Genomic DNA, 17,855 nt, shown 5'->3' with positions numbered 1-17,855 from the left:
TACAGTCAGATGCATTTACATGCAGCAGCACTGACATCACTGTCGAACACTTGCGCTCCCGTCTAGGTGGCAATGCCAACTTTATAAGAAACAGTCTGGTGGGGCCTTATGGTGTGGAGAAAACAAAATATTAGTCTCAACGCTTTGAGATTTGTGTGACTGTTGTTCCTTAATTTGAATGGAAATGAATATTTGACAATTTCGAATAGTGTATTACTGAACCGAATATCAAAGCTTATTCAATTTGAATGTGAAATTTAGGATATTGACTCATGTCTAATAGCAATGAAATGAATTTTTTTTTTTCAAGCTGATATCTGGCAATGAGCATTGGACAAAATCGGAGGCTTGCAGCACTTTGCTAGCACATTCATGATATGCCGATTAGCTTGCGATAATAGAGGATGTGAGAGCAGATGATGCATATTTTCTAACGACCCATTGCATTTTCGGTTCTTATCATTCATCACATCCAGTGGCTGCAAATTTCAGTGATAACGGCAGCATGTGAGGGAATGCGGGGCACAAAAAAAAAGGCAAATAAAAGAAATTGTTGTAACACAGGACGCTTAGATAAACCCCTTGTCAGCACATGTGCAGCAATTTGTTGCAGCTACAGCCAAACAGTATCCTTCTTTCAAAAACTGCTCCATTCACATTTCATTCTGGCATAACGGTGCAGGACTTCTGACCAAGGCACAGCATGTTGTGTGCACAGTTTGCAGGAATGCAGTTTGCAGGAATATATATATATATATATATATATATATGTGTGTGTGTGTGTGTGTGTGTATAATGTCTGTGATGCCGAGATCCGAAGTGAATGGATGGAAAAACTTTATTAAGGTCCACCGGAACGTGCACTAGCACGTAGTGGGCTGCTCCCACGTCTGGACAGAAAGACCTAGCCTCTCCGCCACGCCGCAGGCCCGTTGAACTGCCCATAGTTAGGCTTCAAAATCGGGACTACGTAGGGCAGCCTCCCACATGGACGACGTGTAACGTCTTCGTTGTCCTGTAACGCGGGGCATCACCAGAGCATGTGATCTAAGTTGGCAAAGTCTGAGCAAGGCATGCAAGTGTTTGACGTTTTAATTTTGGGACGTCTGTGCCATAAGGAGTTCCGAAGGGTTCTGTATTAATCTGGCGATATCAACTGTGAAAACAAAATTGCAACTTGTGCTCCACGCTTGGGCGTGGATGGTGGTATGTCAGTATATCCGGTTACAGACCAGTATCTGTTATGCTTGCTCGGCCTAGGTTGGAAAAAAAAAAAAAAATGAGCGAAGTGGGCTGTCGCTTTATTTCTTGTTCGGGAAAAAAAAACAGGAAAGGAACTTTGGCTTGGTATAACACGTTTTTATGTATCTGCTGCTCGATACCTGCTTTCTAGACTTTCATTAGATAACACTACTCTAGAACTTTTACCCTATAGGACGGTAAGAAAAATGAAAAAGACTTGCCAAAAAGACGGAACTTCTTTTTTTCGTGCAAATGATTCTTGTGTTCATATGAAGCAAGACCATGATAAAAATTTGTTAGATGAATTTTACAAGGAACTTTTTTTTTCACTAACAAAGGTGGGCTTTGCTGCACACAAGTGAGTTTGTGCTCCCAAATTCACTCTTCAACAGCTCCTTGTGCCATCTGATGTTATTTACAACAAGCACAAAATAGATGCCTGCCGTCTGGAAGTGTGGAGCAACTCAGAAGTTCGAATGGCCTTCAGGCCTGCACGAAAAATCAAAAAAGCGCTCTTGTGAGCCTGTCACAGGAAATGCGAATGTAGGGACGAGCTTTAGTGAAAATAGACACATGATGCACAAGCAAGGCAGCCTTTCAATAGTCTACTTTGCTGTGTAATGTTAAATTCAGATAGCTTTGGGCAGGATTCAAAAGAGATTGCCCTGACCCAGGACCGAGTGAAAGCAGTGAAGGCTTCATGCAGCCACATAGCAGCTCGTGGTGTGTCCGGTGAGACTGCAAAAGGAAAAAATTCAATCAAGAAGTTGCTGAGCAATGCCTGGAAAAGATATTAAAGGCAAAATGCTTTTCTGGCATCGAGAGCAGACAAGTTCTCTTGCAGGCGAGAAGTGGCTGTCAGAGGCTCCTTCAAACCGGGAGGCACTTGGAAAAAAGAAGAAAAATAAGAGACCTCATTAACTTGATGACGGCATCAGAAGTTATTGCCCCTTCGTGTGCTGTTTTGAGAACTTCGAGAAAATGTGGCCCAAGCCATTTCAGATGGGGGGGGGGGGGGGGTAGTATTTGAAAATCAGCTGTTGCTTTTGTCGCAGACAACGACAGGAGGATGATTGCTGCAGCCGAACTGCTCAGTACAGAGCACCTACCGTCAACCTCATTGTTCGAAATTGGCTAAAAGTAGCAGTGTGTGAATATTAAAAAATTTTCGTATATTAGCAAATATTATAGTCCTAATATTTGTATTTAATTAGAATGCTACATATTTGAAAATTTTTAAATATTGGGTTCGATGCGAATAAAGCAGAACCTCGTTCATACGACCTCGTTAGGTGCAATATTCCGGTGGCAATGTTCGTGATTGAGAGTACAAAAAAATGATGCAATACAGTTACGCCCATAACCGTTGTCTCCAATGCATAGTTTGTGGTTCGTAGCAGCCACAGGAAAGGAAAAGCAACTTATTAGAGTTTTGGAGGTCCAGCCAAAGCTCAACGCCACTCTCCGAAATGACTCTGAAGTACCTGTGTATTCGAATCAGCCACATTTATACCAGCAGAACACATGTTCTCAGCTTCTGAACAGTGTGGGAGATACGGGGTTCTCCTCCGTACTCTTGGGACAAAGGAACGACAACACAGTAGTGCAAACAGTCACAAGGGCATTTATTGCACCTTTCATAGATCAATGCCTGCTAGCCGAGTTGCTATCCCCAAAACATGCCGATGGGCGCACGACAAATCTAGAAGTCCGACTTACCGCGACCGCATTGCGAGCGAATATGTTCGCCCCATGCTGGATCCCAACGCCTGGTCGTTCGCGTGTACAGTCACGCGAATCGTGGCACGTTCGAAGGCGGCCACGCGAGACGGTCTCGCAGAACCATGGATTGGCGCGCGCGCGCGGTACGTCCGGCGCTGTTCGCCGACCCGCCGGGAAAGCGACAGCACCTTGTCCCTCGGCGCCCGAGTAACCCTGCCGCGGCACGACGGTCGCGCCATCTCTCGCATCGCGCTTGTACCACGCCGACCGCCGTGGGCGCAAGGCCACGCGAGCCGTGCGGGAAAACAGCATATCAGGGGATGCGCTATGCGGGAAAACATCAGGGGACGCGCGAGAGTCGCGCATCCCCACATCCCCCCAACCTTAAATCACTTCTTATTCCGGCGAAACATGTCACACGGTCTAACATTAACCCGTGCTTCGCGAACAAGGTGGTACATGTAACAGTGGCCGCGCCGGGGAAATGTCCACACGCTGTCCGTAACATGCGAGCTGACTGTCCTTGGGGTACACCGCTGGCGTCCGCCGGTCACCGCAGCAGCTTTGCGACTCGACGGCACGATCCTAGGCCAGGACTCCGGAGACGACGCAGTAGTCGGTACGAGCAAGCGTCGCTCGCGCCGAGGCGCCCTGCTGGTAAGAGCCGCCGTAGCTGTCGGTGACCGCTGGCTCCTTTGTCCGCCGCCGAGGGTTGTGAGCTGGATGCAGGAGGCCGCCGAAGTCGCTGCGCCGAACTGGCCACAGCATCACCATCGCCCGGGGTGACTCGATCGTAGTCCGGGGCAGCAGCGCAGACGATGTGCAGGAGACAGCAAACCAGAGGTGACTCCAATCACACTGCGTACACTCATCGCACTCGGCAAACACTACAGTAGTGCAAGGGAAAGGAATTCTGCATGCGCATCGCCCACGTGGTACGATGTTCAATTCGGCTAGCAAAAGATCGGGCAGCTATTCAGATGCTAAGTTCACGTGAACGAAGCTCGCTTTCTTGAGTCGAACGAGTAATTTCAATTCGTGCGAGGCTAAATAGAATGAGGGAAGCAAATTGCAACGCCTCAACGCCACGGTCCACCAGGTTGTGTCCCTCCACGTGCGACAGGCAGCTTCGTAAAGCCTTAGGCCTAAAGCGTCGCTACTCTGACAACAACCGGCATCCAAAAACAACACTCAAAATGGGCGCAAAACAGGCAGCCGCGAGGAGACGTTAGCTCTGTGAGGTGGTCCTACTCCGCTCGGTGCACACAGCATCCGAGTTAACGGCGCCCACCGTCCCAGACGGTGTCGGAGCGCCCGGTGCCAGGCCGCAATACCAGTCAGCCCGTCGTGGCACCCGTGGCCCGCGGCCACCCGGCTCCCAGAGCCGCGACTTCATCCGAGTCAAAGAGATAGAAGAAGCTATTTACATAAGAAATTCGGACCACCCACGAGGCTTCCGTACTCACTCGCTTCAGGCTTGCCACTGCTCCGCGGGCGCTCAGCCTCGCTCTCCCAGGATGCAGACCACGTGGCTCTCGTACGGACGAATGTCATTAAAGAAAACACTTGCGAAAAGGCTTAGCATGTTGACGTGTTCAAACACACTACAGCCACCGCCGCCTCGCGCAAGAAAGCACGCCGCCAACGCTAGCGATCAAAATCCACGCTAGCCCTACGCTTCGGTTCAAACAAAGGTCTCGAACGAAGCAAAACTGTTAAATCTATCGTCCGATGCCCCAAGAGGTCCACGTTGGGCAGCCAGATGTGGGAGATGCGGGGTTCTCCTCCGTACTCTTGGGACAAAGGAACAACACAGTAGTGCAAACAGTCACAAGGGCATTTATTGCACCTTTCATAGATCAATGCCAGCTAGCCGAGTTGCTATCCCCAAAACATGCCGATGGGCGCGCGACAAATCTAGAAGTCCGACTTACCGCGACCGATAGCGAGCGAATATGTTCGCCCCATGCTGGATCCCAACGCCTGGTCGTTCGCGTGTAGGGTCACGCCAACGGTGGCGCGTTCGAAGGCGGCCACGCGAGACAGTCTCGCAGAAGCATGGTCGCCGCGCGCGCGGAATGTCCACGCTGTTCGCCGGCCCGCCGGGAAAGAGGGTCGCTCCACTCGCGGCACGGCACGTCCGCGCTGCTTGCTGTCTCGAACCCCAAAGAGACCAAGCGCCTTCCCTTTCGGCGCCCAAGTAACCCCGCAGCAGCGCGACAGTCGCGCCATCTCTCGCACCGCGCTTGTACCACTCCGACCGCCAGGCCACGCGAGCCGTGCGGGAAAACAGCATATCAGGGGATGCGCTATGCGGGAAAAACATCAGGGGACGCGCGAGAGTCGCGCATCCCCACAACAGAGAATTTCAGAGGGGCCGACTCAAGGGCAAGAAAATAGACCTGCTTGTGTTTCTCCACCACAGTGCCTGCCTCACACATGAAGTTGTCTGTGTGAAAGGAAACGGGTCAAAACGTGCAAAAATCACACAACCCTTACTTCTTTTCTCTTTAAGTTTAAGATTCAAAAGGTATAAAAACAAAACACTTTTTGAGTCTGGTGCAAGACTAGTTAGCTTGGGTATGACTGAGCACTGCATGGGTTTGCCGTAATTTGAAGCCTGTGCCCATTGGCTCCTGGACCAGGCCTTGGGGTATAGTACAGGCTCGTGCAGTGCTCCAATGACTATAGTTAGGCTTCTCACAATGGAGAAAAATAACTTAATTCACTTGCCAAAAAGCTGTTCCCAGTTGCATGAACTGTGTGTTATCGACAATCAGTTATCGCAAAGGTTCAAATAATATCACTAGTGAAGAATTTTGCAAGCTATCGATAGCACTGTCAACAGTGAACTATTGTAATACCATGAATAGTGCTATCGGTGGTCTTTTCTACACTATCGATGGTATCAAAGTGAACTTATCTGTAGTTTTGTATCACTAATAGCCAGACCTTGGGGACCTATCACTGGCTGACGTCATATGAACAATAAAAATTTGCTATCTCAAGGTCCAAATATATTTGAAATCAGTGATACTTAGCTGCCAACTTTTATGATTTCATTGTGAAATGCCCGGACTTTAGAACTTGTTTATGATTGTCGTATAGGTGTTAGTGGTTATACAATATTTTATTTGAATGCAGCTTAGGACATGGGACAGAATCTATTTCAAAAAATGCAAACACATCTGCCGACCGATTTTCAGAGCCAAATTTTATGGATCTGCTCGATTATTTGGACGCGTACCCACAGCAATGCCACTCACTCTGCTGAATCCATGTTTAATGGCAACCATATTTTTCGGTTCTGTTACATGAATATTTCAAGAATAAACTTTACAAATATCTCCGTCTGTAATGCGGATTATTCTAGCTGTGAATATAGAGGAGTGTGCCTGTTTACAGCGTTGCGACAGAAAAGCTGTAACTTATTTTGATAACTGGTCCACATCTTAAACACTAAATAAATTTTTAGTATTTCTTACCAAAATGTAGTATTTTTAGGCTTCGACCGAAGTAGTACTCGAATATTAAAGTTTGCAGGCCTGATTATATCTTGAATAATACATCCCATTCACTTTATTGGAACCTGAAGATGATCTAGAAGACGATTTAGATGATTTACCCTTTTTTCTGTATATTAAAGCATACTTAGTAAAGAAAAAGTTTGACAATTTATAACTTGGTGAGAAAGATAATGATGCAGCCTATTTCATTTTTTTACCATGTTCCTTCTTTACTGTCTATTGAGGTTTAAAAAACTGGAGTGTGTGTATTTTGTTTACTTTGATTTCTTGATGACAACATTTTCAAACTGACAGAGGTAGACAACATTAAAGAATTTTTCTTTTACTGCTTGTTCAGTGTAAATAGGGATACTCCTTTGTGACATTAACAGCTATGCATGTGGTGTGACCAATTAAAAAAAAATCTCTGGTGTAAAAGACAACTTTGATAATATATCATGAAGCTGGTGAGACTTCAAAAATGCGGTGCATTTGATTCTTCTTTTAAATGTTTGCTTTCTCAAGGCATCAAATCTTCATTTAATATTATTTTTCAGTTTCAGTTTATTATTCTTTAAATACAGTGAATGGGTAAGAGACAATATACAGACGAGGGTCCCAAAGTCAGACTGCAACGGGACCCTTGATTAATAATAGCATCGGAGAGACGTATGAAAGATGAGCAAACTAGGTAAAAGAAACAAACATAATCGTGAAAAATACGACATATAAAAATTAAACGAAAACAGTTGTCAGTATGCAAGCCTGTAGTGCATAAAAAATAACTGTCAATACATACAAATGGCAAATGTAGTGTAATGAATGATGTAAACTTAGTTACACATGTAAAAAAGCTTAACGGCATGACTAAATGCATGAAAGGATGAAGATTTAGTGGTGTTGGGTAAACCGTTCCACAGTTTTATAGCAGCGATTGATGTCATTTTTCCATAGTTAGAATGGACCATAGACAGTAGAAAATTGGAATTGCGTGTGAACCTGGTATTATTATTATTATTGATGAGGTACCTGTAATCAATGAATTCGTATGAAAGCTGTTTAGTAAGTAATTTACAAAACATAATCATTAAATAATAGTTGAACAAGTTTGTCACAACAATGATGTTGTGACGAACGTGACGATATTAGCACTCGTTAAAAACCCGCTCTTAGATATAATGCGTATTGCTTGATTTTGCAAGTACTGAATAGACGAGATATGACAGTAATATATGTTTCCCCAGGAAACAATGCCATAATTGATGTGTGAAAGCAAAGTATAATGCTTTCATGGTGTAACAATCTTTCCTGGAGTTCACATGTTGAAAATATCTGCTCATCCACCTTTCACAAGCTATGTCTTTTACGGAATAAACTTTCGAAAGCCCCCGCTCAGGTTAAACTGTTGGCTTATAATTCATTCATCAGGCCTAAGCTTGAGTATGCATGCGTGGTGTGCGATCCATATACTAAAATCAATATTAAAAAACTTGAAAGAATTCAAAGGAAAGCAGTAAGGTTTATTTATTCAATATTTTCACCGTTCGATTCACCGTCTGAGCTAATGAAAAATGGCAGTAACCAATTCCTTGAAACAAGAAAGAATATGCGTCGAGAGTTTCTTTTCTTACTAATAAATAAAGAATTGGTGCTTGATCCTGCACCCTATGTATAGTTTCTAACCATATGCTTCACCATCAACCCGGTTTGCTAACCCCTCACTTTGCTCGCACTGACACATTCCAATTTTCTTTTTTCCTGCGTAGCATTAGAGAGTGGAGTTCACCAACATAACTGACCACGTATTGTGATGCTGATTTTTTTGTTCTTGTTTTTTGTTTTTACTTGCTACCTTTGACCCTATGTTATCAATTTCTGTATTTGATCTGCTTGGGTCTATAACACGATCTGCAGTATGAAATAAATGAAAATAAAATAAATAATAATGCGTTGAAGAAATATCCTTTTCAGTTAATTAATGCTTTAATACCAATGGTACACTTTTGCTTAATGAAGGCAATTATGCTGGCTACATTACTTATGCTGGCTACATAAAAAATTTGATTGTTGTGGTTTCCTTCTTTCGCTTGCAACATGACTGACATTAAGAAAACACTTTCTGTGAAAATGGTCCTACCACCTGATACTGTTTCACAATTTTTCCTGTAACTGGTTGCTTTCTGGGGAAGTCATATTTTGTTTTGTCCTTTTGACTGATTGTGCAGGATATATAAAGTTATGAAAGAGGTTAAAAACTGAAATGTACGACCTGTCTTGATCTCTTGTGGAACTGCCTTTGTGTAATTGAAAAGGGTAGCTTTGTCATGAGTGCTAGACTTTAGTGCACTATGTTGTGCCCGCTTGAGTGCGCTGAAGACAAATTGTTCATTCGCAGGGCGTGGCTACCGGATCTGCCTGACACTACTGGACCCACGCCAGCCTCAGCGCTGCTGCAGTCTTCTGCTGGGGCTTGACAGCGAGGGTAAATACAGAGGTAATTGTAGCTGGACACCTGCTTGTACGGACGTCTGGCAAGGTGGCCTTTGTTTCTCACTTTTTCTGTCACCCAAAGGCCTTTCAGCTGTGGCCAACAACGTGGCTCCACAGGAACCCTCGACATGCTCCAGGGATGCAGGCGAAGGCTGCCCACCATGGCAGGTGCAGCCGTTCCTGTCACGGAGCTTCTCGTTGCCATTTGCAATTGCTTGTCTTTGCAGAGTAAACCTACGACTGATTTTATTCAGCTAGTGGCATAATGAACATCTGAAACATAGTTGCAAAAAAGCTTCAACATTAGAAGCAATTCTAGTGTGCTTTTTGGCGTGTGCTTTTTGCATAAATGAAAAGCACTTGGTTAAGAATGGAGGTCACTGTCAGATGTTTGAGAATTGCTCAAGTAGTTCCTTGTTATTGTAGCATTAAGAAACATTTCTGCCTAATTTCTAACCTGTTCTTTGTACAAAGTGCCAGCATGTATAATAAATATGCTGCAACATTGTTTACATAAACATTCCCAAATCAGGAAGGTATTTGTACCAGAAGCAGCATAGCATTGTTAATGATTTTTTTCACCAGTAATTGGAAGTATGCCTGCAGTTTATTTTAACACAATTAGGCTGTGTGAATATCAGTGTTCTGCTTTGAAGCAAATAAGAGTGTTGAATAATTTCAAAGTGAATAACTTGAATAGCTGTGGTATTCGCATACAATCTTGATAGAACAGCCAGAAGTTGACAAAAAAGAAAGGAAAGAAAGTGGGGGTTCCTTTATTTACAAAAATAGAGGTTCATCTCAGTGAAACAGTCAATTTTCAAATTGCTGTTATGCAGATAATTTGCATGCAATAACAACGGTTGTTCAACTTTCTTTACATCTGTGCTAAACTCCCTTGTCGTGAGTCAAGCAGGAAAATAGCCCGCTTGTTCCTCTACTGCATGTTTTATCACTCGCCCATTGCTTGCTCGATAACATACCAGGGAGGTGCTCTGTAAGTCTCCACCTAGTCGACTGTCCATTTTGGCTGCTGCTGAAGTGGTGATTGGCCTGCGTGGGGTACGAGCGAGAATGAGGCAGTAGCGGCTGATATGGACAGTCCACTAGGTGAACACTTCTAGAATACCCTCTTGCTCATCACCTTTCACTCCACAAGAATCATTCTGAATTTGTATTTATCCGCCACCTGCAAGCACTACTGCACATAACTACTTTTTTCATTTGAACAGCAAATGAGTGGAATAATCTGCCCACCGACACTGCACACCACTCCAATACTAGCCATTTGAAGTAATTCATTTAACACCTCGCACAAATGTGACAACCAACCCCTCATGTATATACCCTGCACCAGGAGCGTTTGAAGGACACACACACGCACGCAGAGAGAGAGACAGACAGACATTGATTTAATCGATTGGTTTGCTTGCGGTGATGACACCTGACCAATGATGGAGTGTCAGGAGTCATTTAATCAATTAATTCGCTTGTGGTGATGATGCCTGACCAATGTTAGAGTGTCGGGGAGCATTTAATCGATTGATTCGCTTGCTGTGATGACACTTGACCAATGGTAGAGTGTCAGGGAGCATGTAATCAATTAATTCTCTTCTGGTAAGGTGATGACACCTGACCAATGGTGGAGTGTCAGGGAGCAGTGAGGAGATGTCTAGTGACTGGGGAAACTGGGAAATGTCACGGAAATTCTAAGCACTTGAAAAGGTTATAGAATTGTCTGGGAAAACTTTCGTTAATGAGTGATGTCAGGGAAAATGAGTACAGATAGAGCATTTGTGTACTTGACATCTCATCTTGTATTGTTAAACATTCCTTTGTGCAAAGCATTTGCAATCCTGTATGATGTCCCGTGTACAATGTAATGATGAAACCGTGGTGGCATGACCAACATTACATCTTTTCTACTGACATCCAAGACAGCGAAAAGATGTCTTAGAGAGAGCAATGCTGAAAATGGCTACTGCTTGTGCAAGCGTATTGCCATGCCATCAATCTTAGGGGTATGTGTTGCACATCAAACTACCAAGCACAAAGCTTGAGCGATAGGTCAGTACACCCAGCTTCCAACTGTTCATATTGCCACAGTGACTCGATCCCCAGTGGTGGTAAGGCTTTCAATTTAATTTTATTTTCGACAGCCATTGTCCAGGAGCCTGGGACTAAAGGTGGCATACTTGCCTGACATCGTCCTGTTGTTTTCTTTTGCCCTATGGTGAGATGGTGGTCTGACAATGATGGACAACACAACGAAGTGTAATGGAAAGGACGGATGGTTGGCACTTTCAGTAAAATAGGGACAGACAAAATACATGGTCTGTTCTTGCTTTCACAACAGTTTGTCTTGTGCTTCTTCTTTTTCTGAGCTGGTAGTTGTGACATGTGGAACAAGAAGCTAAATATGATCACACTGATCCTTAAGCTCCGTATTCTTGTTTGGCTCATGCTTGCTTTGCCTAAGAAAGCTGCTTTGAAGGCTACTAGTGCCTGGGTAAGTGAGATGCTGTCTGTTGCAGTGTCCGAGTGTGAGCCGACCCTAGCCAGCTTGGATGGACTTCTGAAAGAGCTGAGGCGAACCTGCAACCTGTTACAGTTTGTGCGTCATGTGCGACAGCAGTTCAAGAACCTGTTACTTGCACATCCAGTGGAGCCCTCTGATGAGCCAGCGCAGATTGTTGATGAGCACCAAGAAGCAGTGGCCAAGGTGTGCGATGCATAGCACCTGCGTCATCTTGAAATTGTTTCTTCTCAAAGCGACAGTTTTCAAAATATATCGAAATAGTTACGGCACAACCTATCTCGTAATGACTGTCGATAATGTGATTTGCAATCAAGCAATGTAAGGAAATACAGTAGAACCTTGTTATGCATTTTAGAACAAGATGTGAGAGAGAACGTACTAACCAGGAAAATGTATGATCTAAAGTTCCCCCGAAATTCGGCAGACTCAGCTGTAGTTGACATCTACATAATGTGAAGCAATGAGCGAAGTGTTGCATTATGAAACACAGATGTGCGCCAATCTTGATGCTCCCAAGCGGCCCGAGATGCACATTGTCATTTTTGAAACTTCGGCAAGCTTATGTTCGCACTTCTCGAATTCGGCCTGGGTCGGCAACTTCTTCAGATGTGCATTTTGACGGGTAGTTTTCACACAGCCCACTCGGTGAGAATCGTTGCGGCACAAGATGCAGATGCACTCTCGTGGGATCGAGAAACTTGAGACTCGCATTGTCCTTTCAAGACAGCGATGGGAAACTGAAACGAAATCGAGCTGGTGGGCAACACCGAAATGAAATTCCACCAAAGCGAAACATGACGCTCACTTAGCACCGCCTACAGCTGAGAAGGACAGTGTGTTTGAGTTATCGCTCATTAAAGTATAAACCCCATGCAAGCAATCTCGCGCAACAGTGAGAAGTGATGCGATAGAGATTGCTGTCGCGTTCACTCGTCGCCTACAAGTCGTACCCCATGTGAGTGACGATATTGAGTGACGTCCCCCCTGGTGTTGCCGGTATGACGGCAGCAATATCTGTGCCAAAACTAGTGTGATGCTTGCTTTATTAATTTAAGTTGATGTATTCTACTGTAAAAAGCAGCATAAAATATTTCTGAAGGTGTTGCAGTAGGTTCTTATCCTTGCACTTATAAAAATTCAATCACTTGCTTGTTTTGTGCGACAGTTGGTAGTATTTGAGTGATGTATATCCAGTTCTGGCTTCGCGCTATTGGTTAGTCACTCATACCACTTCCAGATGATGAGCGGCGAATTCTAGATTTCCAGAACCGAGCGATCGAACGACAAGACCAAGCGATTTGTTCAAGCGATGGCCCGTTTTGTCGCTCAAAGCCGTCACCCGTCGCCGTCGTGCACAAAGTCGCTCTCATTGGGCTTAACCTTAAAAGCGTGCAGTATGCTTCCTATGCCTCATGCACTGCAAGACAGATAGGTGAAGATTCTTATCAATGGATTGGCAGTGAAATGAGCCCAGAAGCCTGCATGCTTTTTTTTAACCTGGTACTCAGGTTGCAATGTCTACAACAGAAGTGGGGAGTCTGGCGAGCGAGAAGATTTCCACTGTTTTGCTATCAACTCCTGTTTAAACTGTAGGCAAGTATGTTCATCTAATGTGTGAAGCCCAAAACAACTAGAAAATAGCCTGCAGTGTGCTGCCATATACAGGTCATCTCACATAACTTGAGCCAAAGTTTTAAAAATGAATGGCACTCTGGACGTGAGTTGAACCAAATGCATAATGTTGGCACTGGCGTAGAGTTACTCAGGCTATTTTTAATTTTCCCCTTAACTAACGGATTAGTTATGTTTAATTAATGAACTTTTTAAGTATTCGCTGCAGACTCAATGCAATGTTGCAGAGCACCTTAAGCACCAAATACGCAATGTTCTGGAGCACCTTGAGAAACCTCTCAATAAATTGTTTCCAACACTATATATCTCACGTGGTCCTTCTTTCTGCATTCCAAAAAAAGCCAGCGAAATATGAAAAAATACTATGTGACGGGGTGGGTGCTTGCGCACTGTTATTGTGCTGCTCTCAAGCATGCGATGGATGAACAAGGTCAGCAACACTTGGCCAGCAGCATGCATTTGCACCACCATGCGATAAGAGCCGCATGCCCAAATACCTACACCAGGCACAACACCCTGTCGCGGGCCAGTCTCGCTGCAGCTGGCCTTGTTCATCCATCGCACACTTGAGGGCAGCACAATAATAGTGCGCAAGTGCCCCTTTACATGGTATTTTTTTATATTTCACGAGCATTCTTTGGAACACGGAAAAAAGGACCATGTGAGATATATCGTGTTGGAAACAATTTACTGAGAGGCTTCTCAAGGTGCTCTACAGTCGAACCCGACTATATAGAACCCGTTTACATTGAATTATTCTTTATATTGAACAATTTCTGAACACGGTATAGTTACAATGAGTATATATAGCAGAAGTTACGCTTACATTGAACAAAAATAGCAACTCCCAATATATCGAACGTCAAGCGGTGGAAAAGTGCTCCTAGAAGCTGGCTTTCCCTCACGCTGACGGAGAAACCCGGCAGTGCGGCTCCATCAAACCGCTCTCGCTACCATGACTGTGCTGCGTTGAGTGATCCGTCAACACCCCCTGCAAAAAATTATCCTGGCCCGACCGCAGCGCTTGCTCAGACAGCCAATCAGAGGCTCTTGTGCCCTCGTCATGCAAGATGGCGTAAGTGCGAGTTGTCTTGCTGCTTTTTGTGTTCATTGTGTTTGCACCTTGTGGGCCTTCTCCCACAGTGTTGCCGTGATGAAGCAGCAGAATTCTCCTTTCATCGTGAAGCTCGAAATCATAAATCGGGTGAGATGTGGATGCCCACACAAACGCAGTGAGATGTGGATGCCCCGCCGCGTGCAAGATTCTGAGGAACACTCTCGGCACGATCTTAAGGGGGAGATTAGGGTATGGTGTACTAGAATAGGGCAGTGTGCCGTCCGGCAGTGGAAACGAGCCTCTTTTTGCGATGACGGCCGGGGGGTGCTGGAGCACGCCGGTCTACTGCACTGCCACCTGTTGCTGCAGCTTGGAGTCATTGCCGGCTAGAGGAAAAATAATGGTGCAGCACAGGGCCTCCGGGATTGGTAGTTATGGTTGTCGCAGAGGTCATGCATGTATGTATGGAGCTCGCTCATTGCTTACTGTGGTTTTTCCTACCGTGTTCGCACATTCTTTATGTGCACGGCGAGCGCTGGGTTTCTAAATGTCTTATTGTGCGTGTGCATGTGTGTACATTGAGGTTCCTGCATAACGATCAGAACTCCGGGCTGCTTCAGATCGGGCACACTGACAACATTGGCTGTATTCTTTCTCTTCGGCGCCGTTTTGCGGAGCAATATATCTGAACGATGGCGGCTGCATTCGTCACAGAGCAGTATTTTTTTTCTTCAGTGAAACCTGGCGACCGCTTTTCTGGCTGATGCAACATGAAGGGAATCCTGTGCAACCCACCAGGCACAGTGCAAGTGCTCCTTCCGTGCTTTTCAACCTCGTGTGTTTAGAAATACTAAAAACATATGCGTGCTTAGCGAACGGAGCGAGCAAACGAGCGCTTGTTTGTTTTCTGCAAACGAAACATTGAGCAGACGATCAGGAACACTGCACGTGCAACTTAGACGGCGTTATTGATGTATCGTAACAGCTTGTATTATTTATTTTTTGCAAATCATATTAACTTAAATTGTGTTTTGAGGGTGTTTTACTTCATAAATGCAGAAATTATTGCACAGTATGTTTAAATTTTGTGCGCTTAGGCACGCCGGTTGATTGCAGCACCTCTCTGGTGGTGTCATCGCAGAAGCGTCCCCGCTTCTCCCATTGTTTTGCTGTAAGGACGATAAACTGCCCCATTCCAGTCACCGTAATTAGGGCTAAAGCGGACAAACTCACGACTCGATGCCTGGGGGGCCCGACGCGTACGTGCGGCCGTGTACAAGTGGTTCATCCGAAATTGCTTCAGACGTGATGGCTTCCATGTGCCCGTTGATGACTGTAAATTCTGATGAGTACGACGAAGCCGTTGCCAGTGTTGCCGAAGTTTAGAGTGAGCAGTCAGAATTTCTGAAAGCCATTGACGAATCAACGGTCGAAGAGCTTGTGAGTGCAGATGATGGTGTCACGACAACAGGAGAACCCGAAAATGAAGACTGCCAACATCGCACCGAGCACAAGTGAAAGTGGGCACAATGAGGAAAGCAACGACAGTCCTTTGCCCACGTCCTCCGAGGTGATTGGTACACTTGCACTAGTCTGGTGCTTCTGCGCAAATGTGGAAGGTCGCGGCCTCAGCTGCTCCGACTCCTTAGACAATGTGGAGAAGTGCGTGCATCGCAAGCAGCGAAATTGCCCAAGCAGAAGGAAATACAAGACTATTTCATGCGGAACTAACCTAGTTTCATCAATAAAGTGATTTTATAACGGTATGTGCTTTTATGACATCCAATTCTTTAGCAGGCTTGTATCGAATTATGCTCTATATCGATCTGAGGTGTTTTCTTGCGAGTTCGATATAGCCGGTTTCGACTGGACAACTTAGCGTATCACACTTGGGGTCTTCAGCCAATACTTAGAAAGTTGATTAATTATACATAACTAGTCCGCTAGTTAAGGGGAAAATAAAAAATAGCGTGAGTAACTCTAGGCCAGTGCCAACATTATGCATACAGTTCAACTCGCATCCGGAGTGCCTTTCATTTTTAAAACTTTGGCTCAAGTTATGCGGGACAACCTGTATAAATAACTTGTCAGAACATTCGCTCTAAAGGCACTTTGGCCTCTTCTGGTGTGGTCGGCTCAGCACTGGTCGCAGAAGCGAATAGGTTAACACTTGGTTGGCCATGTGCGAATGCTTTCATTTCAACAAATCCACCACATGATTTTCAACTCGCGACACTGTTATTTGGATGGGTAATCTTTGAATGCTGCTGTTCCAGCAGGTATTCTGTCCCGGTTGAGTATTTGGTGTAATAACCAGATTCTTTAGAAGTTGGTTGCTTTTCTTCTCAACTTCATAGCAATGTAACTTCCCTGCAATAATGCCTTTCTTGCACTGTAGGTGCTTATAATAAATACTGACTAAAATAGTGTCTGAAAACCCTCGCTCTGGGTAATGATCATATAGTATTGTACAGACATGCCTGAAATGTGTCATTTTAAAATGCAACATTTGTAAAGTGAGACAAGTGTTCCACACATAGAGTGAATCAGATGAACACAACCTTGCCAGGATGGGCAATACAAGATTGGCACAAGTTGCCATCATTGTAGGTTGTGAATCTTGCTTCCATAACCATCATCAGAACAATCTGGCTGATGGGGCTAGAGCAGACAAGTGTTTACTACGTAGCGAGTCAGTGCCTTACTCATTATAGTCCACAAGCATAATTGAGACAGTTTCTCATTGGCCTGCTTAAAAATGCACTAAATTATTTAAGACTTTTCAAAAGTTTTCATTAATTTCGCAGTAAGAGGTTCATTATGAGAAAAGGAAATGAAGGGGCAAACTGGTATTCCCTAAACTTTGTGCCACAACCAAAAAGCTGGTATTGCAGGGTGACCTCAGGGACTTGAAAGTATTTTCTCATATTTGGGCCACTTCTGCATGCTAAAGCTTTTCAAATTTTGCCAAGTTTAGCCATTGACTCATTCAGAATATAGTGCAGTCCATCTTTATCAAGAAAATTTATCGCTGAACCCATGTCACGTTGAAGGTCAATGTTAATGTGATTGGCATTGAATCAATATAGCGACACCATATTGCCAGCACTCAAACCCACCATGTATGAGGTCTCCCTCCCACTTCGATGCTGTGAGCATCCCCTTTGGAACGGGGTTGCGCCACCAAGATCTTGTTGTTATATTACCTAATGTCCTACCTACGTCAAAAAAAGAAAAAGGAAAAATAAGAAAAAAAAAAATGACCCCACGAGAAATTCCCGTCACCGAACTTTCTGAACCCCCTATTGGGAACTTTGTTTTTGTACACCTCTGTTTTTTGTCCTTTGCCTACTTTTCTTCTTTCAATCGCCTCTTACTAATCTCTATTGCAGACATGTTTACTTTCCCCCTGCTCTCGCTGAACCCAAGGGCTTCGAGGAGGCCAGAGGTGCCCAAATCGACAGCTGGGCAGATGTCCTCAGATTCTAATAAAATGTGCTCCATCGTTTCCCTAGCTTTACCACATCAAGCACATGCTTCTTCTTTGTTGTATCTCGCTCTATAAGTGCATGTTCTAAGGCATCCTGATCTCGCTTCGATAAGTAATGAGCTTCCCTTTGAGTTATTGAACAAAATTGTTTCTTTCCTGATTTCGTTTTTTTTCCTC

At 44.6% G+C, this 17,855-nt stretch overlaps 1 protein-coding gene across 4 annotated transcripts in view; it reads left to right on the top strand.

Annotated features, from left to right (window-relative positions):
• The window catches only part of LOC126543053 (uncharacterized), a 44,933-nt gene that overhangs the window by 15,582 nt on the left and 11,496 nt on the right, over positions 1-17,855 (top strand). For 3 of the 4 annotated variants that reach the window (XM_055077568.2, XM_055077569.2, XM_055077566.2), the window contains exons 5-6: positions 8,866-8,964; positions 11,495-11,682. In XM_055077568.2, coding sequence (XP_054933543.1) covers positions 8,866-8,964; positions 11,495-11,682 — 287 coding nt within the window. Of the gene's footprint in view, positions 1-8,865; positions 8,965-11,494; positions 11,683-17,580; positions 17,828-17,855 lie in introns of those variants that run through there. The other variant, XM_055077570.2, reaches the window with a different exon arrangement.

Source organism: Dermacentor andersoni, chromosome 2 (genome assembly GCF_023375885.2).
Source record: "Dermacentor andersoni chromosome 2, qqDerAnde1_hic_scaffold, whole genome shotgun sequence".
Classification (NCBI taxonomy): Eukaryota; Metazoa; Arthropoda; class Arachnida; order Ixodida; family Ixodidae; genus Dermacentor; species Dermacentor andersoni.
Note: the sequence above shows the minus strand (reverse complement) of the source record. Positions and strands in the feature narration are given on the sequence as shown.